The sequence below is a fragment of the Alternaria triticimaculans genome, assembly GCF_023758025.1.
Source record: "Alternaria triticimaculans strain BMP 0046 chromosome Unknown scaffold_1, whole genome shotgun sequence".
NCBI lineage: Eukaryota > Fungi > Ascomycota > Dothideomycetes > Pleosporales > Pleosporaceae > Alternaria > Alternaria triticimaculans.
Genome location: NW_026055958.1, coordinates 3,159,400 through 3,180,462, shown reverse-complemented (window position 1 = coordinate 3,180,462; position 21,063 = coordinate 3,159,400). Strand labels below are relative to the sequence as shown.

At 53.2% G+C, this 21,063-nt stretch overlaps 9 protein-coding genes across 9 annotated transcripts; 5 read left to right on the top strand and 4 right to left on the bottom strand.

The window, feature by feature from the left end:
• Nucleotides 1-24: 24 nt before the first annotated feature.
• On the bottom strand, nucleotides 25-1,509 carry J4E78_001058 (uncharacterized protein; the record flags this gene model as incomplete). Its single annotated transcript, XM_049361719.1, has 1 exon — nucleotides 25-1,509. The coding sequence occupies one exon, from the start codon at nucleotides 1,507-1,509 to the stop codon at nucleotides 25-27; it is 1,485 nt and encodes a 494-aa protein (XP_049227002.1).
• Nucleotides 1,510-2,760: 1,251 nt separating this feature from the next.
• Nucleotides 2,761-4,876, bottom strand: J4E78_001057 (uncharacterized protein; the record flags this gene model as incomplete). Its single annotated transcript, XM_049361718.1, has 2 exons — nucleotides 2,761-4,304; nucleotides 4,348-4,876. 2 exons carry the CDS (start codon nucleotides 4,874-4,876, stop codon nucleotides 2,761-2,763), a joined length of 2,073 nt encoding a protein of 690 aa, XP_049227001.1.
• Nucleotides 4,877-6,434: 1,558 nt separating this feature from the next.
• On the top strand, nucleotides 6,435-7,855 carry J4E78_001056 (uncharacterized protein; the record flags this gene model as incomplete). Its single annotated transcript, XM_049361717.1, has 2 exons — nucleotides 6,435-6,676; nucleotides 6,766-7,855. 2 exons carry the CDS (start codon nucleotides 6,435-6,437, stop codon nucleotides 7,853-7,855), a joined length of 1,332 nt encoding a protein of 443 aa, XP_049227000.1.
• Nucleotides 7,856-8,294: 439 nt separating this feature from the next.
• On the top strand, nucleotides 8,295-10,831 carry J4E78_001055 (uncharacterized protein; the record flags this gene model as incomplete). The annotated part of the gene is made up of 2 exons (XM_049361716.1): nucleotides 8,295-9,340; nucleotides 9,391-10,831. 2 exons carry the CDS (start codon nucleotides 8,295-8,297, stop codon nucleotides 10,829-10,831), a joined length of 2,487 nt encoding a protein of 828 aa, XP_049226999.1.
• A 639-nt stretch (nucleotides 10,832-11,470) lies between these two features.
• On the top strand, nucleotides 11,471-12,169 carry J4E78_001054 (uncharacterized protein; the record flags this gene model as incomplete). The annotated part of the gene is made up of 1 exon (XM_049361715.1): nucleotides 11,471-12,169. One exon carries the CDS (start codon nucleotides 11,471-11,473, stop codon nucleotides 12,167-12,169), a length of 699 nt encoding a protein of 232 aa, XP_049226998.1.
• An 894-nt stretch (nucleotides 12,170-13,063) lies between these two features.
• Nucleotides 13,064-13,905, top strand: J4E78_001053 (uncharacterized protein; the record flags this gene model as incomplete). Its single annotated transcript, XM_049361714.1, has 2 exons — nucleotides 13,064-13,788; nucleotides 13,854-13,905. 2 exons carry the CDS (start codon nucleotides 13,064-13,066, stop codon nucleotides 13,903-13,905), a joined length of 777 nt encoding a protein of 258 aa, XP_049226997.1.
• Nucleotides 13,906-14,309: 404 nt separating this feature from the next.
• J4E78_001052 (uncharacterized protein) lies at nucleotides 14,310-15,454 on the bottom strand (the record flags this gene model as incomplete). The annotated part of the gene is made up of 4 exons (XM_049361713.1): nucleotides 14,310-14,908; nucleotides 15,058-15,167; nucleotides 15,321-15,334; nucleotides 15,446-15,454. 4 exons carry the CDS (start codon nucleotides 15,452-15,454, stop codon nucleotides 14,310-14,312), a joined length of 732 nt encoding a protein of 243 aa, XP_049226996.1.
• A 1,204-nt stretch (nucleotides 15,455-16,658) lies between these two features.
• Nucleotides 16,659-18,475, bottom strand: CCT1 (T-complex protein 1 subunit alpha; the record flags this gene model as incomplete). The annotated part of the gene is made up of 3 exons (XM_049361712.1): nucleotides 16,659-17,057; nucleotides 17,110-18,383; nucleotides 18,433-18,475. 3 exons carry the CDS (start codon nucleotides 18,473-18,475, stop codon nucleotides 16,659-16,661), a joined length of 1,716 nt encoding a protein of 571 aa, XP_049226995.1.
• A 464-nt stretch (nucleotides 18,476-18,939) lies between these two features.
• J4E78_001050 (uncharacterized protein) lies at nucleotides 18,940-20,785 on the top strand (the record flags this gene model as incomplete). Its single annotated transcript, XM_049361711.1, has 4 exons — nucleotides 18,940-19,062; nucleotides 19,123-19,570; nucleotides 19,620-20,103; nucleotides 20,152-20,785. The coding sequence occupies 4 exons, from the start codon at nucleotides 18,940-18,942 to the stop codon at nucleotides 20,783-20,785; spliced, it is 1,689 nt and encodes a 562-aa protein (XP_049226994.1).
• Nucleotides 20,786-21,063: the final 278 nt, after the last annotated feature.

Here is a 21,063-nt window from a genome sequence, read left to right as displayed (position 1 = left end):
ACTCCGCATTTGCTAATCTCTCTTTCAAGCGACCCACCTCTCCTTCTCAGATCCACTACACGTACTATCCATCTCCAGTACGTATTGTTCCAACCGATCCATCATCCACCCAGACTGAATCGAGCCCGCAAACTGTGTCCCCTCCTGCCAGCGAATGCACTTGCTCGCCGCGCTGGAATACTCTACACACCGTGTCTTTGCGCTCTCGCCCAGTGTGACGCTGGTGGATGTAGAGCATTTGCCCGCGGCGTAGGAGAACTGGAGACATGTTGCTCTGGATTCGCAGATGAATTTGCATTTCTCAAAGGGGCCTGAGTCGTCGGGTTCTACGTCCATGGATAGGTTGTCCCAGTCGTCGAGTTTGGCGGAGAGGCGGGGGAGGATGTACTCTTTGAAGACGTCGCGGTGAAGGAGTTGGGTTTTGCCGTTCTGTTGGCGGGTCTGTTCGAAGGTCCATAGGGATTGGATGTCGCTTGGGCGCATGTGGTGGTAGGTGATTGGGGCGTAGCACCATGGTGTTCGGCCTATCTTCGATACGTTGTGGTCTAGTGATGATACTGGTTCGCCTTGGAAATGGGGGAATGCCCAGAACAGAGGAACGTTGACTTCGCGCAGAGCGGTGGCTAGTACCATGTCGCCTGCCCAGCTCTTGTTTGTGAACGCGTCGTACTCGGCGAGATTGGCGTTTCTTCGTTCTGTTACTTTGCGCATGGCTGTGGAGGAGAGTACAAAACCGGATCCGCCGTGTGCGAATAGTGTGTCGCCGATGTACATGTGCTTTCCCATATACAGTGCCTGATCAGGATCGAAATGGCTCAGGTACTGCAGTACATTCTGCCAAACCATGTAGGTGTCGGCTTCGATGAACACGAACCACTTCGCATTCGGACGGTATGTGAGCGCCTTATCCACCATGGGTAGAAATTTGAATCGATCAAGTTTCCACGACGGATTGTCTAGCGATCCTCCTGGCCCGCTTCCGAGATGCGTCGTGTTCTTCAAGCCCTCTCTTCCATGAGCTCTAAGGTGATCGTAGAGCTTAAACTCTGGTACTGAAGTTTTGAGTTCGTCACTGATGCCTTCGAAAACATCGTGTATTTGGTGACCGTCAACCTCCTCTCTTAAGTCGGAGTAGACAATGTAGTCTGGCACGCAGCGAAGTGTTGTTTCGAAGTGAACGGGTAACTTCTCAAGAACTTCGGTTGCACCTGTTCTGACAACTACCAGAACATCGTTTGCAATTGGCGAATCCGGACATATTGGGGTCTCAGCACCTTGCGGGGTTTCCGTTGCGGGTGGTATCCCGGAGGTTGATGTGTCATTGATGACTGATGGACTGAGGGCGATTCCGGGATGTTGTGGCAGAAGGAATCTGTACAGTGCAAGGAAGCAGACTGCAATTACGAGAAGCACCGTGCGACGACTGCGCCTTCGAGTTAGTCCAACGGGAGAGTGATGTCTTCTCGGCGCATAATGCAGGCCTTTCTCATCCCGGAATGCGCGATGCATGTTGAATGATACCTAGGTATAGTGAAAAAAGAAATAAGACGACTCCCAAGAGGGGTGAAAACGAGACAGAGCTGACATGCTGAAGGAGCGCCATTGTCCAAGATAATACATGAGCTGACACTTTTGTGGCGTAGTTGGCGGCTGGATGCCTGGTTCGTATTTCCTTTGTTCCCTCTTGGAGCGCTTGGGTATAACTCGCATATTGCGGCACAGGTTCCACCCCTGACTCGCTAAACACAGGGGAAAGCGCCACCATGTTGCAAATTCAACCAATTGAATAAATCGCAAGATGGCGCTGTGGATAAGGCGAGTCGCGACGTTGCTAGAATCATGTTCGTGTTTGGTATGTGGAGATGTGGTGTCGGTCGTTGCGAACCTGATCGACGAACTACTCATGGTCTTTGCGCGCACAGCGAAACATGTTTGACGGGCTCGCGCACGAAGAACCCCAGGGATTCAGGGAGATCATCCGGCGGCTCGACATGCAATGACGGCTGCAGCATACTGCGATCCTGCACCAACTGGGTGTGATGCAGTATCCTCGAAAAGGGGTAATGCGATGTGCACAATTGACTGTACGGCCGCAACCCACCCACATCTCCTCGCATCGACTAGATAGAACGCTGTGTTGATATATGAATGCCCTTTTACCGAATGTAGAGAGAAAAGACGAGATTGATCTCACTAGCAGGTGTGGCGTAAACAGCTAGTATTAGGGCTGAGTGACAGGTGGTACGGGCGGCCTAGCAATGACTAGCAGATGAAGCTACTTCATCACACCAAACGGAACTTTGCCGAAGCGAAGATTGGGTTTCGTACTAGTGGTTATGATCCGAGCGATATGCGAGTGAGATGTGTATGCATACGGCAGTTGCGAAAGGGAGTGAACCTGGGGTTCAAGCTGTCTCCTCGCCATCCACTAACGGGATAGAGAAATTGAGTATTCAATGGCTGATAGATTGTACACGCAAACAAGGCCAGATACTGACGGCGAGTTTGCACCAAGTTTTGCTCAAACAGAGGGTATATATTTACAAAAGTCCCGTTTATACCATTTGGCCTCCAAATACCACCCTTGTGGTCTTGCTATTAGTGATCGCATATATGCTACTCATGACATCGTTAGAGAAGTATCTCATGCCGTGTAGAGATACGGAAGATCCAAACGCCTGCCTTTTGTGTATAGAAATGTGGTAGAACAAGGTGCCGAGTAATACAATCCTGGAAGGAAGAAGGCCGTGCTGAGGATGCTTAGAAGAAATGCTGTCCGCCGTACCCGTTCATTGCGGTAAGTGGCGGCTGAAGTAACGTGTGCGGTTGCTGCTGCTGAACAATGTTTGCAGGCACGTAGTGCGTCTGGTAAGGATGTTGTGGCATGCTGAAGTCTGCTACAAGCAGAGGGTTACCAAAGCCCGTCGGCCGCCGCTGCACTGGTGCAGGTGCAACCGAGACTTGCGGCATCTGCTGCTGAACGACGACCTGAGGCTGTTGCTGGTACACAACACTGCCTTCCTGCATGTGGCCATTCATCTGCTGCTGCTGTTGTGGGGGTGGCGGAGGCGGAGGTTGTTGCTGTGGCTTCTGGTCCTGGGTTTGCGGCGTATCCCAGCCCCACTTCTGCTTCAGCTCTGTATTGACGAAGCCTACACGCCAGCCCGTTTCTTGCCTGATCTTATCGAATATCTGGAGGACTTCTTCCTGCTCGCGTCGGTCTGTAAGCGGTTCAGCTGCAATGGCAAGAGACCTTAGCGCTACGCTGGCAACCCCACGGTCTTTGACGTGTGCACTGATACCGCAGATGAACTTGGAGTTTTGCTCGAGCATGGCCCACATGTCGGGTTCGCTAGGGCCCTGTAGCGGGTTGATCTGCGCGAGCAAGACAAGGGATGTATGGTAGAAGAGCCGCGCTATTATCGATGCTCGCTTGATTAGCCAGACTTCGGGGAACGCTGAACCGGATATTGTTTGTCCGGGGTACAGATATGCCATTGGGTGCATGGTGCGTGGTATGTTCTCGTTCCACCTGTCGGTCATGTCTTTCAGCCGAAGCCACTCGTTGTGCCGTTCCTGCAAGGTCTGCCTGGCGACTTCCTGGTTGCGCGGTATCGATGCACGGAAGTTGCATATCCTTGCAACGACATAGAGAATACGATGGGTCCAGACTTCTTCCTTGCCTGACTCAGTCTCTGGTGTAAAGTCCATCTCGATGCCCCACTCGTCGGGGTCCCAAGCGACCTGCCAGTTGAAGTGCAGACAACTCAGTATCTCCATGCCGACGTTCAGCCAGAAACAGGCGGCTCCGATGCCTGTTGACCTAGCGTTCCAGCGGCACTCTTTGATCAGAGCACGAGCTCCCGCGATGTGGTTCATCCGTTGTAGCGCACGCTCTCCCATGATTTCGTATACGTTGAGTATTACCGCAGTGGTAGCGCATAGAATGGTATCGCGGTCGGGGTCCTGCAGAGAGTGCAGAAGGTCGCGTGTGGCTACATCGTAATAGTGGAGTGTTTTCTCCTCGCTGTACTTGGGATTAACAAGGGCAAGATGTCGTGCACCACATGCGAGGAAGGCGTGTAACAGCATAGGCTCGTTGAGCGCATGGAAGGGTAGCAGACGCGAGAAGTGCTTGTGTGCGTCCATGCTGTCCATCCAAATGCCGATTTCCTCGACGAAAACCTGCATGTATAATACCTCCTCTTGGCTCTTCAGGTAGTCGCGCGTGGGGAGGGGTCCGGGACTGGCCGAATGCTCCATCGTGTACGGGGACGGTGTTGGGCCGTTTGAGAAACTCGATACTATAGAGTCAGCACGGAGAGCTGGAATAGACTGTTGACTTACTTGAACGCCCGTGTTGGTGCTGGGTCCGCTGTGGGTCGAAGTTGTAGGTGAGTTGCGCTTGCTGGTACGACTCCTGTGCGATGCCCTGGATGGGAGGAATGTGCTGGCGCGACGAAGCTGGCGGTCCCATGCCAAAGCCGTTGCTGCCCATATGAACATGTGCGTCCATGTCCTCTACTGGATACATTTCTCGCCCGCCCACATATTCCGAAGCAATGGTCCGCGACTCGTCCATGAAAGCGATCTGATAGTCGATGCCTTGGGGGATCAGGTATGCATTCCGCTCGCAGGTGGTGTCGAGAAAGTTGAGCTTCTTGCCCCAATTGCACTCGCGCTGGGACTTGAGGCAGTTGTTGCAAGTCGGTTTGGTCTCATCGCACTTGAGATGGCGCTCTCTGCATGTCAGGCAGCCGGTACGAGTCCTCTTAGGCTTGTCGTCGGGCGTGGCATCGCTGGCTCTCTTTCTCGAGGGCAATGGCTTGCTCGTGGGCGAGTCATTGTTGGAGGGTGGTGTAGCGGTGTTGGCCATGCTGACGCTCGCTCGGGGACAGGCGTTGCGCCGTCGTTCGCCGTGGCAGGGCGATCACGACCCCGTAACAGGGCGCGCAGTGGGCCAAGTCTGTCGATCCCTCCACTTCGATCTGGTGGTCAATCGTCGAGTAGTCGCGGTTGGAGATGTGGGGTTGGTCGAGGACCGCCGTGATCTGACAGCTCGGTTTCGACGGGACGCGACGCAGCAACGTAAGATTCGCAAGATTCGCAGTAGGGCGGCTGCAATGGCAGTGATTGAACAATAGTGGAAAGAGACACAAAGGCGTGGATCCGTCGTCGTGGTGCGAATGCAAAAGTGTCGAGAGGGCGCAGGGATAGGAGGTCTTGTGAATTGGCCGTCGAGAGGGCGTGTGCAGGCGTTCGGTCGCGGATGATATGCAGGAACGCGCTGGTCTAGGTGGAGGGGTGGGCGAGGAAAGTCATGGGAGTCGAGGGTGCTTTTGGCGGGACAGAAGCAAACAAGTAGCAGCAGCGAGTCGTGAGGAAAGGCGGAATATTGGATTATACCTGAGCGGGCTGGCGTACATGCAGGCGATGACGAACGATAGGAGATGGTGGACGTCCTGGCAGGGAGCGTCGCAAGGGCAGGTGCACGCGAGGGCTGGGGACCGAGGCGCCTGTAACGTTGACAGCTGCACTCTGAAACAAGACACTGTCCGGGTTTTCGGTCGTCAGCGTCTGGACAGGTGGACGAGTATCACGACGATCCCGCGATAAAAGACGGCAGAGCTGGACAAAATGCGCCTTCGGGGAGACGTCTGGGCCTTGGTGTGCGCCAGTCCGGGGTGCGACGCCATGATGTGCGCGCCCTCCCGGTAATGATGCGCGCGCCGGCTTGGATGCGTCGTGACATTCGGCGACGTAGCATGGAAACTCTTCTTCCCGTCCCGCGGACCCTCGATTGCTGTGCATCATTGCTGTAGCGAGCCCTATTGCCCAGCGCACTAGCTTTCTCGTGGCAGTTCGTGCGAAGAGCTACCCATCGTGGCGCAGGCAGCATCTTGGCACTACCCCAGCGCTGCTGAAGAGACAGTCACATCTTGCAGGTATCCAGATGATGCCCAACCGGCTTGTGCAGGTGCATTGCGCCCGAGCAGCTTCGACGCTCCATGGCATGCTGACTGGCTGCACCTTCACTCGTCTAATCTTGTAGAGTTTTGCGAACAAGCTCAAGACCAGAATAGATCCCTGTCCGTCTCGGCAATCTTTGCACTGTCATAGCACCTGCCACCCTGGAACACCTGCCGGCGCCTCCACATGTACTCCTAAGCTGCGAGGAAACGAATACTCCTTCTTCCATACCAGTCAACATGGCTGTTTCGTACTTCTGCTGCAGCAATCGATTAAAGCTCAGCTCCTTAGCACCAAGCATCGTCTGAGAAGGGAACGCCCAGCAGGCAGCCGTTTCAAGCGCGCATGTACCTGTCGTTCGCGTTGTATACCCGACAATCAACCGCTCATCACTGGCCCCACCATCGCTTCTCGACGATCGTCTCTCGTGCCGGCCTGCCCGAAACTAACACCTCAGCTTGCCCATGGCCCTGGAGCGCCAAACCGCCACGCTCCCACCGGCACAGCCCACTGCCATTCTCCGCGGCCATGCCTCGCACATCCACGCAACTTTGTTTGTTCGTCAGAACAGCCGTTTGTTGACGGGCGACGCGGATGGCTGGGTCGTCCTCTGGAATGTTCAGACGAAGCGACCAACTGCTGTCTGGCCAGCTCACGATGGCCCCATCCTAGGCTTCGCCCAATGGGGAGATGCAAAGATCATAACGTGCGTGTCACTGTAGCAAACCACCAATCACCCTAAGACTAGCCCACGTCTGCCTGACGAGCTCTACTAACATCAGATCGCGGATACAGACATGGACGGGACAACAGAATAAGAGTCTGGCGACTTGCACTCGAAGACGAGACAGAGAAGCTTTCATCAACATTACCTGAAGATGGGAACCGAGAACACACGCCCAAACCGTGGCTTCTTCATTCGCTTCCCGTCAACACTCTCAACTTCTGCTCCTTCTCCATGGGCTATCAGCATCCTCCAGCCTCTGTCGCAGAGGATGACTCCATCTTTGTGGCAGTCCCGTCAACAGACGACAAGGTGATCGACGTGTATAGCTTCCCTGGTGAGCTACTCAAGGTCAGGATCCCACAGATACGAACCGTCGAAACAGGCATGGTCATGGCCGTGAGATTTGTTCGTAATAGAGCCACGCAGAGACTTCTCCTGCTCGCAGGGTATGAAGGCGGGGTCACTGCAGCCTTCAAGCTGGCTGAAGAACACCCCGACACGAGCGTAGAGACTGCCCAGCTTGTATACCTCAGTCAACCCCATTCTCAGCCGATTCTGTCATTGGACGCTTCGCCAGAGGGTGACTTCTATTTCACATCCTCGGCAGATGCTATAGTAGCCAAGCATCAGATACCGGAGTTGCCATCCATTCCGGGTAAAGAAGACAACGACCCACCCGTACCGTCTTCAAATCTATTCACAAAGCAAACTGTTGATCAGCCGAGCTCCAAGAAAGCGACACCCAGCGGTCTATCTTCACTGCTTTCGTCGGCCGCACCGCTACCGAAGTTCAAGCCTGCTCCGCCAGTCCAGAAAGTGGTCAGCTTACAAGCCCCGTACAAAACAACAGACACCAAACACGCAGGTCAACAGTCGCTCCGTGTCCGCTCGGATGGCAGGCTTCTGATTACCGGTGGTTGGGACTCACGGATCCGCATATACAGCACCAAGACGCTCAAGGAAGTTGCCGTGCTGAAGTGGCACAAGGAAGGAGTCTACTCCACTGCATTCGGTGAGATTCTTACACAAGATGAGATAGGTCGCGGAGATGGGGCTGTCAACAAGCGGCAAAGAGACCGTGAGGAGCAGTCGAAGCTTAAACACTGGGTCGCTGCAGGAGCTAAAGACGGGAAAGTCAGTTTGTGGGAAGTGTTCTGAGTTGCTGTGTGGCCTTGTCATGAGATTTGGAGTACGCCGACCGTCTCATGATGACGCATGTATACAAATAGATGTATTGTAGTATAAAATGGCACGTTAATAGCAATCTACCAAGCAACTGTCAGAGTCGGTGGTGCTGATGGATAGCGAATCGGAGGTGATGGTGCGCCGGCGTGGCTTCCCCACAAGAAGCCGAGGCATAGCGACCGGGGAAGTGGGCCTGCGATGTCACCGTCCATCGTCGCGACGCTCCATGCCTGCTTCACCATGTCGTAGTAACAGTGCCAACGTGGACTGACACGAAATCAAAACACCCGAAAAACTCCATCTCCCGAGATCGATTCCTAAACGCGTCCTTCCCATGCGATACGCGCTTTCCGCCGCACCCTTTCCCTAAGGAGACGCTCCTTGCATATCCCACATCCGCATTCCAATCAGCATGGCCTCCTCAGACGAGGACCGGAAGTCCTCCACCGCGCGCCCCTCCAGCCCCGAACAAGCTCCCGATCTCAGCATCACAGCCGACGACAATGTCTACCTGCACGCAGCCGGCTACAACGAATCGCCCGACCGCGGCCTTATACACAGCTTCGCGCGCTTCCGATCCTCGCCGCTCGATTTCATTCGCGAAGTCTCGCTACACTTCTCAGGGACAGGATGGAGGTCTTTCGACGATCACATTGGGCAGCCAGAGTTCTACCCGGGCTTTAGCGAGGATATGAAGGCGAGGGTGTTGAGCAACCCAATGCTCGTCGCCAAAGTGCGCGAGTTGGCGAACAAGAGGGTAGAGGTTGAGGCGAAAGAAGGGCTTTTGGGCGAGGATGCGATGCATGGGGTTGGTGTCGGCGAGAAAGATAAAAAGGCAAAGAGGAGGGTGCAAATTGAGGAATCGCTTATGCAAGTCAGCGAGGGCTGGACGGATTCCATGATCTGCAAGATGGAAAGCAAAGGCTTCATAAGAGGTGCATACTATTTCGCTACACAACTCTTGACAAGAGCATACCACCAGGGCGTCCACGTCTCGAGCGAGGAAGTGCTACGCCTGCGCGCTGTCGCCGAGAAGGCAGCGAAAGACAAGCACTCCATCATCTTCCTTCCGTGTCACCGCTCGCACGTAGACTACGTCTCGCTACAAATCATCTGCTACCGACTCGGACTTGCTCTGCCAACAGTCGTGGCTGGGGACAACCTCAACTTCCCAGTCGTCGGGTCCTTCCTACAACATGCCGGCGCTATGTGGATACGAAGGAGCTTCGGGGACGATCAGCTGTACATTACACTTGTACAATCCTACATCGATACCCTGCTGCAATGTGGATATAATTTGGAGTGCTTCGTAGAAGGAGGGAGGAGTCGTACAGGCAAGCTTCTACCGCCCAAGTTCGGCATACTGAGTTACATGCTTGATAGTATCGCGAGCGGCAGGGTGGAGGACGCGATCATTTGCCCGGTATCGACGCAGTACGATAAGGTCATTGAGGTCGAGTAAGTCTTTCGATCAGCTTGGTCCCAGAGGGAAAACTAACACATCGCAGCTCATACATTAGCGAACTCCTCGGTCAACCCAAACCCAAAGAAAACCTCATGGACTTCCTGTCCGCTTCCAGCGTCCTCTCCCTTAAACTCGGTCGCGTAGACGTCCGATTTCACGAGCCATGGTCACTCAAATCCTTCATCAATCAGCAACGCGAACGCTTCTCTAAGCTTCCCCAGCAACTCGATACCAAAGAAGACCGACTCCGCCTCCTCCGCACACTGGGTTACAAAGTTTTGTCAGAGATCAACGACGTCTCGGTCGTGATGCCCACTGCTCTCGTCGGTACCGTCTTATTGACATTGAGAGGTCGTGGTGTGGGCAAATCAGAACTCATCCGCCGAGTCGAATGGCTTAGCGACCGTGTCAGGGCTCAAGGTGGCCGTGTAGCACACTTTGGGAACCTCCCCACTAGTGTTGTTGTCGACCGCGCTTTAGAAGTTCTGGGACCTGGACTTGTTGGCCTAGTCCCCGGATTACCAGAAGACACATTTTACGCCGTCGATAGGTTCCAACTCTCCTTCTACAGAAACATGACCATTCATCTCTTCATCCTACAAAGCCTGGTCAGCGCAGCACTATACACGCATGTAAAGCAGGGCGGCGGCCCAGAGTATCAACGCATGTCTTACGGCGACCTGCGCGCACAGGTGCACTTCCTCTCGCAGCTCTTCCGGGGAGAGTTTATCTTCCCCACCGAAGGTCTCGATACCAATCTCGCCAAGACACTCGAAGGACTAGAAAAAGACGGTGTCATCACGATGTCACGGTCAAAAACCGAGCTCGGCGAAGAAACCGTGGATTTCGTCGAATTATCACCTGCTGAACGGACCCAAGGGCGCGAAAACTATGACTTCTACTGTTTCCTCATTTGGCCGTTCATCGAGGCTGCATGGCTCGGCGCTATCAGTCTGATGATGCTCACACCTCCCCTGTCATCCTCCAATGCTACATCTCCATCTCCATCCTCCTGGCTCGACCTCAAGAAAGTCCAAGATCGCGCACAAGTCCTCGGCAAGACTCTGTACCACCAAGGCGATCTTTCCTACTTCGAGGCTGTAAATAAAGAAACACTGAAGAATGCGTACACGCGCTTCCAGGAAGAAGGCATGATTCTTGTTACCAAGTCCAAAGACAAGACGCCCGCTACTATCAGATTAGCAGAGGAGTGGACTCCGCAAAGAGGGTCGAACGGCGGCATCATTGCCGATGGCGCCTTATGGCGCTTCGCTGAGCGCATTAGTGCTTCGCGAAGAGAAGGCAAGAATCGGCGCGATGGAGCGACAGTTCAGACGAGGGTTTTGGCGCTGGCGGATCTGGTCGGTGAGAAGCTTTGGGAGGATGCAGTGTTTGATAGAAAGGAGTTGGATGGCGATGAGGTGGGTGCTGTCGAAGGGAAGGCGAAGAGCATGCGGAAGAGAGGGAACATGGCGCGGCTTTAGTTTGCTTGTTGAATCATTCGTCATGTACTTTAGCTTTGGGAGATATACCATTTGATTGTTCGTCTCATTTCATGGGTATAAAAGCTCCGCTTCTGCTCATGATGTTCTTCTCGATCAGGGAGACGAAGCATGGACCGTGATGTAAGTCGCGAGGTTCTATACGTCCAACACATCGCCAACAGTGGTTGTATGCGAATACAAGAACATATACTCCTGTTGTACAACAGTAAATGGACGGCCGGATACCTACGCATCACTCGTGGTGTTTAGTCGTTCCTACGAAACAGCCATGAGTTCTCGTGAAGACCTTACATATGCCTCACTTCCCTATCTTGAGTGTATGTGGCGCTCAAAAGTCGGTAAGACACCTGTCTTACTCCAAGGGGTGACACACACTTACCCTCTCACCTCAAGGTGATAATGACGCTAGGTAACTCCGGGGCCTCGAGAATGAGGTTTTGTGACTAGACTTCATAGAAAGCTGCCTCATATATTCTCTCTCAGTACCATATCTCCTTCCTTCTTTCGCCAACAGCACCCCCGCTTGCTGAAACGTACAGTCAACCACACCAGTAAGCTGAGTCTGTTCTTCCCTCTGATCGACAAGATACTGACAGCAATCGCAGCTACCAGGAAAAGATGCCTAGTTGCCCACGTTACACCAAAGAGCAGTTGCTCGACATGCTTCAAGAGCAGTGCCCGTATGCCATTGCCAAGCTTCCCTTGCCGGATACATTCAGCTTCCGTCGCAACTCTAAGGGCAAACACGAACTCAGCGTCGGATCTACTCACGGACTCGTGCGTCGCGGGGAGCGCGAACTATGGGTCATCTGTGGCGGCACAGCGAAGCCACACTTGTACTTCAGAAGCAACGTGAATTTCAATGGACTCTTTAGTAAGAACGTAGGACAGGAAGGCTTCATCGGCAACTCCTTCTTCAGTAAGATGTCCAAGAGAAAAACGTTAAACCCATTCAGTGAGCCGCTCAAAGCTGTGGTGGGTTTCGTTTTCGTTTACTGCGGCAAGAAAGAGGAGTTCGTCGATGTCGGCTTTGGCAACGGATTCCAGATCCTTGTCAAAGAGCTAAAGCATATGATGGCCAGAGATGATGATTGTACTGGAGATGGTGCCATTCCCGAAGTCACGCGTGCAGATACTGCCGATGTCCTGAACGCGAATGTAGTCAAGGATCACGGTGACAATTACTCCAAAGAGGAGCATTCGGCTGAAGTTCTTCCTGAGTCCTCGGAGAACGTGCTCTCTGAGAATTCCAAGAAGCGAGCGCTCAGCGTCGACACTGACGGGCATTCGGTAGAGAAGAAGCTCCGCGTTGAGTAGGCACTGACTTCTGCCCTGTGCTACTGTAAGTGGACGAGTCTGATCACAGCTTACCTGGGGGATGCTAACCATTCTTCAGGCTAGAGTTTGCGGGGAAAAGCGATTCATAGCTAAGAAGTTTGCGTGCGAGACTAAAAGTTGGTGAAGCGAGTTCAGATGGGTTGGAAGAAGAAACGACTATTACAGAGGGCTGGCGAGGGGGGCCTCGAGAACTACTCATACGATTAGAGTAGCTCTTACCTTCATGCCTTCCAAAATTACTGGTCACCTTCAAAATCCCTTCTTCCTCTCTTCAGCTCTTTCGTGATTTCGCCTCTTACAAGGAAATAACTAAACACCCTGGGGTTTATGTTGATGCCAGATTTCCCAATATGTTTGTTTTCATTGCAGTGTAGTCTGCAAACCTGCTCGGTTTTTCCTTGCCCGAGGGAAGACGGCTATCATGGTTGGTTGGTAAGAACGGCCTAAATTACGATGCGCGTTGAGCTGGGTCTAGGCAGAGCATGGCGATTGCAGTCAGAGAATGGAGAGGGATGATCCAGGCTGATTAGAGTCTCTCCAAGGAATCTCAACACATTTCAAATCTCCAGGGCTGTTGCTTCGTTCCCGTACTCTTGTATCGTGACCTTATAAATAGTCACTGCGACTCAATCACGGTCGTTTGGAGGACGTGTCAGCGATTCAGCCTCCAGGATATGATGGTAATCGCTATACCGTTTCCTCCAGTTCGCGGCTTCCAGACACGCGACGAGTGACATCACGCAGGCACGCGTTCCGCGCTACGCCGAAAATAGGAAGATGCTTGCTTAGCGCGTCACGCTCCCAGCGGGATGATGCGCCCCGCCATCTCAATTTCACGCAAGCAGGATAGTGCAGAGCGCCCGCCCGGCAACCATGATGGACTCCGAGGATGTGCTGGATCTATACGACATTGCTGTCTTACTCAACTATGAACGGAACACTACGGAACCTCGGCTTCGACACACCAAACTGAGGGAAGTCGCTTTCCCAGGTTCGCAACCGAAGACTGTCAAACTTAGCAGTCCCATCGACCAAGGCTGGAACAACAACGCGTCTACGTGGATCGTATTGGATCAGCAGCAGGCTAACGATCCCGATGCCCCAGACCTGCCCACGGAATTCCTACCCCCGAACAAACGCAAGGATAGCGCACTCTCCAACGAGCAACTGGAGACGTTGTTCCACCAAGCACGCAACCACGATGGCTGCTACCAGGCGATCAGTCTGCTTCAAATCTTCTTTGCATTGTTTTCTGAAGATACAAAGTTGAGAGTAAGACATGCGCCCAATGGTAAGCAGCCAGGCATGTCTTATACGACAACAGTCAGTAGACGTGTCATTGTCGAGGAGTCCTTCCGTGACCCAAAGTTCACCACTGCTATCTGCGTACTCCCGGAGGGCGCAATGTATGTTAGTGGGCATCAGCCACAACTGCTGCATGCCGTCGTAGGTTTCTCTCCGCTCGATAGCGACACGGTTCAATCCTTCTTCGATCTCTCATCCATGCAGTTCGGCGATATAGGACGCGGACCTGGGCCGAAGGGAAAGCAGCTGTTCGCTCTGGATACCCCCGAGGAGTTTGCCCTGCGTTTCAGTATGTTGGCTAAGGGTGCAGATCCTAGCAAGAGCGACCGCACTCTAGCGATCAGTGGTACACCTGTAGACGATTGGCTATGGGAAGTGGCGATGAGGACGAAAAAGAGGTGGATGAATAGAGCGACGGAGAAATGGTGTGGTCACTGTGGAGCACCAGGTGCCAAATCCAAGTGTGCTGGATGCGGCGAGGCGTACTATTGCGGCAAGGACCATCAAAAGTTAGCTTGGGGATATCATAAAGGATATTGCGGGAAGCCTTGATGAAAGTTCTGACGAACGCAGAACCTGCAAATTAACGGACATCTCGTAGAACGTCTTAAACTTGGTGGGTCATATAACAGGGGGGGTATAATTCATCAACACTAGAGTTGTACCTAGAGTTGTACTGCACTTCAAATGTACATCCATCTCTCCATCCACTGTACGGCACGCAGTATCAGACTGTGCAAGACAGCACAAAGACATGAACTGCTTTCCAGGACGATGGCCATATCATCCACGACCGAATGCAACACTACTGTACTCACATCCTCCCACTCGGCAACTCATTAATGGTGGCTGGAACTGGCGGCGACATAGCTGGGGAGTACTGCGGTACAGGGCTCACTGGCCCGTCCGAATAGTGCGGGTTCGCCTGCACAGGATTCACAGCACCTGATATTTTCTCCGGCATCGCATAGCCACCCTGCTGCGTAGCATACGCAGACTGAGCATTGGGGTCATAGAAATGTTGCGCGGGTTGCTGTGCGTTCGGATCGTACTGACCGTAGTGCTGTTGGTGTTGAGGCGGTGGAGACGGCATCTGTTGCATGTGTTGCTGAGGGACGGGCTTCTGCTCGTGGTAGTACTGGACACCGGCTGGTGGAGCTTGAGGTGCGGTGGGTGGCTGCTGCATGTTGTTGTTGACGGTGGTATTGTTCTGTTGCTTCTTCTTGCGGCGAAGAAGGAAGAAGACTCCGAGAACTACAGCGGCTAGAAGAGCGACGCCGCCGATTACTCCACCGGCGATTGCGCCTACTGGAGTTGACTTCTTGGAATTGTTGGAATTGTTGGATTCGTTGGAGTTGTTGGAGTCGTTGGAATCTTCGTTACCGGAGGAAGGTGTAAGGTCAAGTGGTGCATCTGAGGGACGACCGGAAGCGGTACGTGAGAGTGGAGTGAAGGACAGAGAGATTGGGGTATTCGAGGATGAGCCAGTGTTAGGGGAGGTTGATGAATCTTGGAAGTGTGTTGTCAGTCAATGCTTCATCAAGGTTAGACAGATTGCATACCTTGGTCTGGGGTGGTTACTAAGATCCTTCCTCCCGTTTCCGTCTTAGCATCGCACCAGTAGTTGGTCAATGGTGAAGGGTCATTGATATCTGTTGCCAGCTCCCAGTAGCTGCAAGTTAAGTTTGAGCCTCCACTGCGATGCCATGTTAGTATACAATATCCAGGCGACCAGGAGCCAGAACGCACCAGAAGACTGATGTAGTCGGATACACAACGTAATCGCTCTCACAAGAAAAGAACTCGCAAAGAGATTCTGGCGCACAGATCTTGTAAAGGCTACCTGATGTTGCGATGACATGACCCTCGTTATTTGCGGTGATGGTGTCATCTAAGACTTCTTAGCAACAATCGAGCAGCCATGTAGGTAATCAATCTTACACAGTGTACTCGAGCCATACATGCCCGTGGAAATATATCCAAGGGTAGTAACATCCCTAACAGCCAGTGCTACAGCTGTTGCAGCAGGGGCGGGCGTGACAGCAGGCGTCGGTGCCCGTATCATAGCAGTGCTCCCATACTTTGCGGAAAAGAGAACGACCAGCAACGAAGAAAGCCTGGTATATGCCATGACGTTTCAGACCCGAGAAATTACAAAACGAGGAACAGAAAGCACCCTTAAGGAAAGAGCAGGGCCCTATAAGCTAAGTACTCATACCTAGGTACGTTGAGCTACGTACAATGAGAAAGACATTGCGCCGTAAGGCGTGCAGCGACCCGCTGGGGCTTGCCGGCTGCGGCCACACATACGAGGAGAGCGTATTGAAGGCTGATCAGCTGAGAATTTGTGCATTTGGGTTCCATGAAAGCGTTCGGTTGGACGTGCTTGTTGTACATGCAGGATTGCTGCAATACTTGCACCACACCTACGCTTTTCCTGCTCATTCTTTCCGTTACTGCATCATCTCAAGCACAGTTGTTCAGTATTTCCACAAGGTGTTCGTCTTGACGCTAGACGCAATGGTGACCGCTGCAGGGACAACGGATGTGTAGCTAGCATGGGGTAGCGAGCTGAAGAAGAAAGAAACAATCCGCCTCGCTTGTGTAGCGCCGCGATAGGCTGTAAACAAGCCGCTTGCAGCCATCACCACCGTGCGCTTTACCTCTTTAATATGAACACCAGGCACGTCGGATGTCTTGGTCGCCAGATAATCTCACCGGAAAGCCATGTGTTGTGCGACGCGGCAGAGTCGCATGTAGATCCCCATCGTGGCCGTGAACTGCCGAGGTAGGGTTTGAGGCGCAATAATTAACAAGCCTTCTCATGTCCCAAATGACAGCTGCAAGTGATGAGCTTGTGCACGATCGTATCGTTGGGAGTCTTTTGGTGTTTGGTGCAAATCGAGGCCTGCAAGCTTTGGTTGCCTACATAGCTTTGAGAACAGGTGCTAGTCGGTCCGAAAGCCCTACACGATGGTCACATTTGGCCCCCAAAAGCTTTAATGAGTCAGTGCCGCGGCAAGCAGATTTCGGTTGGGGGTCCTTAGGGTGGCTTGGAACAGAGTGGGGATAATAGAGGAGTATCTTGCACGTGGGCTTGGAGCCTTCATTACGCTGTCGTTATCTTTTCAGTCGGGTCTATCTCCTCTTGACGCCAGGACATCTAATGTCCATGGCCATCGTCACCACCTCCACCTTGCTCCTCTGGATCCAGCTTGATCAGGGTATCGATACGCATAATCGCAACACACGCCTCCACTGCTGACTTCAATTGCTTGACTTTGCTCATGCTGGGTTCCAGTACACCGGCCTTTAGGCAGTCGTGCACTTTACCGTTTGACAGGTCCAGACCGTAGTTCTTGTAGTTCTTCGACTTGGCCAGCTGCTTTGCGTCTTGCGACGAAGGGTCTGAAGGGTTCACTGTCCGCTGTGAAAGAGCGTGCCGTGATCGGAGGTTGGCGACGAGCTCGGTAGCATCCTTGGCCGCGTTGATGGCAAGTGTCTTAGGAATAGCAAGCAGAGACTGCGCAAAAGCAGCAATGGCCAACTGTTCCCGAGAGCCCTAGATTTATCGTTAGTCACGTTGTAGACATGCAAGGATTGGAGTGACTTACCACTGACGTTGCCCACTCTTCCAAGTAGATGTGCAACGCAGTTTCAACGGCACCTCCACCAGGGACGATGCGGCCGCTCTCGAGGGTTCGCTTCACGGCTGATAATGAGTCGTGTACTGATCGCTCCATCTCGTCCAGAGCGTAGTCGTTCGCACCTCGCAGGATGATGGATGCGGATGAGAAAGCCTTGGTGCCCTTGACCAGAATGCACTCGTCATCGGAAATGCGCTCTTGCGAAACCTCCTCAGCATGGCCAAGGTTTGCTGCCTCAAACTTCTCGTCACCGTTCAGATCAGAAAGGGTGCTGACCAAGGTTGCACCGGTCGCCTTCGCTATCCTTCGCAGATCCTCCTTCTTACACCTTCGCACAGCCATGGCACCCTTCTCAACGAAGTGCTTGAGGCAGAGGTCGTCGATACCCTTTGTAGTCATGATGACGTTGGCGCCAGCCTTCAAGATCATCTCAATGCGCTCGGTGACAATGCCAGCTTCGCGCTCTCGGATCTTCTCTAGCTGCTCCGGGTCGTCGATGGTGATGTGAACACCCAACTTCATGCGCTCCTTCTGCAAGTTGATGTCCAAGCAGGCAATCTTGGCGTCGGTGATGCGCGTCTTCATGGCTTGCGAGGCGACCGTGCAGTTGAGAGCGTAGCCCTTGACCAGTATCGACTGAGTCGCGCTTTGACCGTGTGCCTTGAGGATGTTGACAGCCTTTACAGGGTATTTGACCTCGCCCTTGTTGTTTGTCATCTTGACAGCAGTCATGCCGTCTACCACCATGTTGGCGAAGAAGTCGGAGTCGGAGCCGATGATCTTGCTGGACATGGACGTCTTCGCGATGTTGACTAGCGAGTCCCGACCGAGCGCATCGACCTTGGTGCTGATGTTCTCGTTCATGTACTTGACCGCCTCCCTCAGCGCCAGCCTGTAGCCTGTGATGATGGTGGTGGGGTGGATTTTGTTCTTCATGAGCTCGTTCGCTCTCCGCAGCAGCTCGGCCGCTATTATGACGACGGAGGTTGTGCCATCTCCGACTTCCTTGTCTTGTTGTTGGGCCAGGTCGACGAGGATTTTGCCTGCGGGGTGCTCGATATCCAGCAAACTGAGGATGGTAGCGCCGTCGTTGGTTACGGTAACGTCACCGATGTCGTCGACCATCATCTTGTCAAGACCCGAGGGTCCAAAGGACGACTTGACGACATTCGAGATCGCTTGGGTCGCGAGGACGTTTTGGTCGCGAATGTCCTGGCCGCTGATTTTCTGGCCGCCGAGGACTGCACGTGTTAGCTTTTTGCGGCGGTCTTGTTAGCTTCGGCGGCTTACACAGAGTTCCTCCGCTACGTGACTGCTCGAAGATTCCTGCCATTGTGTCGGGTGATAGCTGTTCTGCTTCGTTGTTGCTGCCTCTACGCGGTCCAGAAAATCTCCAGCAATGCCCGCCCGCGTCGGCGACGGCGAATGGTAGCTCCGCCCGTGAATCGCGCTAGTCTGGACCCCTGCGCCGATGACTCGGCCCTCCACACATTTGGCTGTCGACTCACACGAGACTGCAACGAGCCGACTCTGTCTTAGCTTTACGTGACTCTAGAGTGCTCTCGCCTTATATTGTTTGGGTTCCCCACCGTCTCTTTAACTTGCCATAACTCAATTGCACGTAAGTAGTCCCAAGTCGCGTCTTGATACCCCGCCTGCCCCACCAACTCACCCTGTTTACAAATGGGTTTGGCTAGAATATCTATACGACCGCGATTTCACTACCTTTTCATCCATTAGTACTCGTGAAGATATCTCTTGCGAGACGCTGACAGCTTTGTATAGCACCTTCCCAACATGGCTGAAGCCACAGCTGCCGATGGCAAGATGAAGGATCTTTCCATCTCTGAGACCAAGAAGAGTAAAAAGGATGGTAACCCTCAGAAAGCCGCGAAGAAGCCCCAGCAACAGAAGAAGAAGGTAGGTCTATGCGGCGACACCGAACATCCGACACCATGCGCGATACTAATCAAGCCACAGATCGAAGGTTCAGCGTTGATTGGTATCGATGTCGCAAAGGAGGTCGACCTGGGAGACTGGTACCAACAGGTCATTACAAAGGGGCAGATGATCTCCTACTACGACGTAGCCGGATGCTACATCCTCGAGCCCTCCTCGTACGCCATCTGGGAGAACATCAAGTCGTGGTTCGACAGCCAGATCAAGACTTTGAAAGTCCGAAACGCATACTTCCCCATTTTCATCAGCGCTGATAACTTGGAGCGAGAGAAGGAGCATGTGGAGGGTTTCGCCGCCGAGGTCGCGTGGGTGACCAAGGGCGGAAAATCTGACCTGGAGAAGCCCGTCGCTGTGCGCCCTACTTCCGAAACAGCCATGTACCCCTACTTCGCGCGCAAGATCCAGTCGCATCGCGATCTTCCCCTGAAGCTGAACCAGTGGAACAACGTCGTTCGGTGGGAGTTCAAGCGTTAGTACTGACCTATTGTTTTCTTCCGCAGTGTCTAATCTATGTCCAGATCCCATGCCCTTCATCCGATCGCGCGAGTTCCTCTGGCAAGAAGGCCACACCGCACATCTTACCCAGAAGGAAGCGAGCGATGAGGTTCTCCAGATCCTGGACTGGTACTCTGATGTGTACCAGAAGCTGCTTGCCGTTCCGGTCGTGAAGGGAACGAAGACTGTCAACGAGAAGTTCCCCGGAGCCGACTACACTACCACCGTCGAAGGTTTCATTCCCGCTACTGGTCGCGGTATTCAGGCTGCAACATCCCATGCTCTCGGTCAACATTTCTCAAAGATGTTCAACATCACAGTCGAGGACCCCACCGCCAAGGAAGCTGGAAAGTCGGAACACGTCCACGTGTGGCAGAACTCATGGGGTCTGACTACACGTTCGATCGGTGTCATGATTCTGACTCACGGAGACAACCGAGGTCTCGTCATTCCTCCCAGAGTGGCTGAGATCCAAGTTGTTGTCATTCCTGTGGGAGTCACCGCCAAGTACGTTTATCACTGATGACTCAACTATGGCAATGCTAACGAAACCAGGATGTCTGCTGAGGCTAAGGAGGACCTTTACAGCAAGGTCAAGAAGATTCATGACGATCTTACCGAGGCTGGTGTTCGCGTTGAGACCGACTACCGTGAGGGCTACTCTCCCGGCTGGAAGTTCAACGACTGGGAGTTGAAGGGTATTCCTCTGCGAATCGAATTCGGCCCCAAGGATGCTGAGAAGGGTATTGTCACCACATCTCGTCGCGACATCGATGACAAGGACGCCGCACGTGGTACCATCAATGTCGACAGCATCGCACAAGAAGTCCCCAAGTTACTCGAGCAGATCCAGGAAGACATGTTCAACAAGGCTGACAAGGCATACCGGGACCACCGCATCCAGCTTACCAACTGGGATGACTTTGTCCCTACCTTGAACGGCAAGAACGTTGTCCTGGTTCCCCACTGTGAGGGCGACAAGTGCGAAGATGAGGTGAAGGCGAAGAGCGCACGGAGTGCGTTGGGCGATGGCGTTGCGGAAGATAAGCAGGCTCCTGCCATGGGTGCAAAGAGTTTGTGCATTCCTTTTGAGCAGCCCGAGGGTATTGAGCCTGGCAAGACCAAGTGCATCAACCCCGACTGTCAGACTCCCGCCAAGCAGTGGATCTTGTTCGGACGGAGTTACTAGTGGATTGACACCTCAGGAAGTGTATTGTTTCTTCGAGCATTCGGTGGCATGGAGTTTGATGGCGCGGTGTTTGCGGCATGGAGAAGCGGTTGTCGTTACACTGGTCATTCATGATTTTGCAATGTTGATATAGCTTCTAGCATAGAACCCAAAGTTCTGACCTGCCCTGCCCTGTCCTTCGAAGTCGTATCTTCCTCAATGTACAATGTTGTTTTTATATTGACAAACGCGCAGACAGGCAAACGAATGCTAGTGCGTGAATAAGCTGAACCAACGCT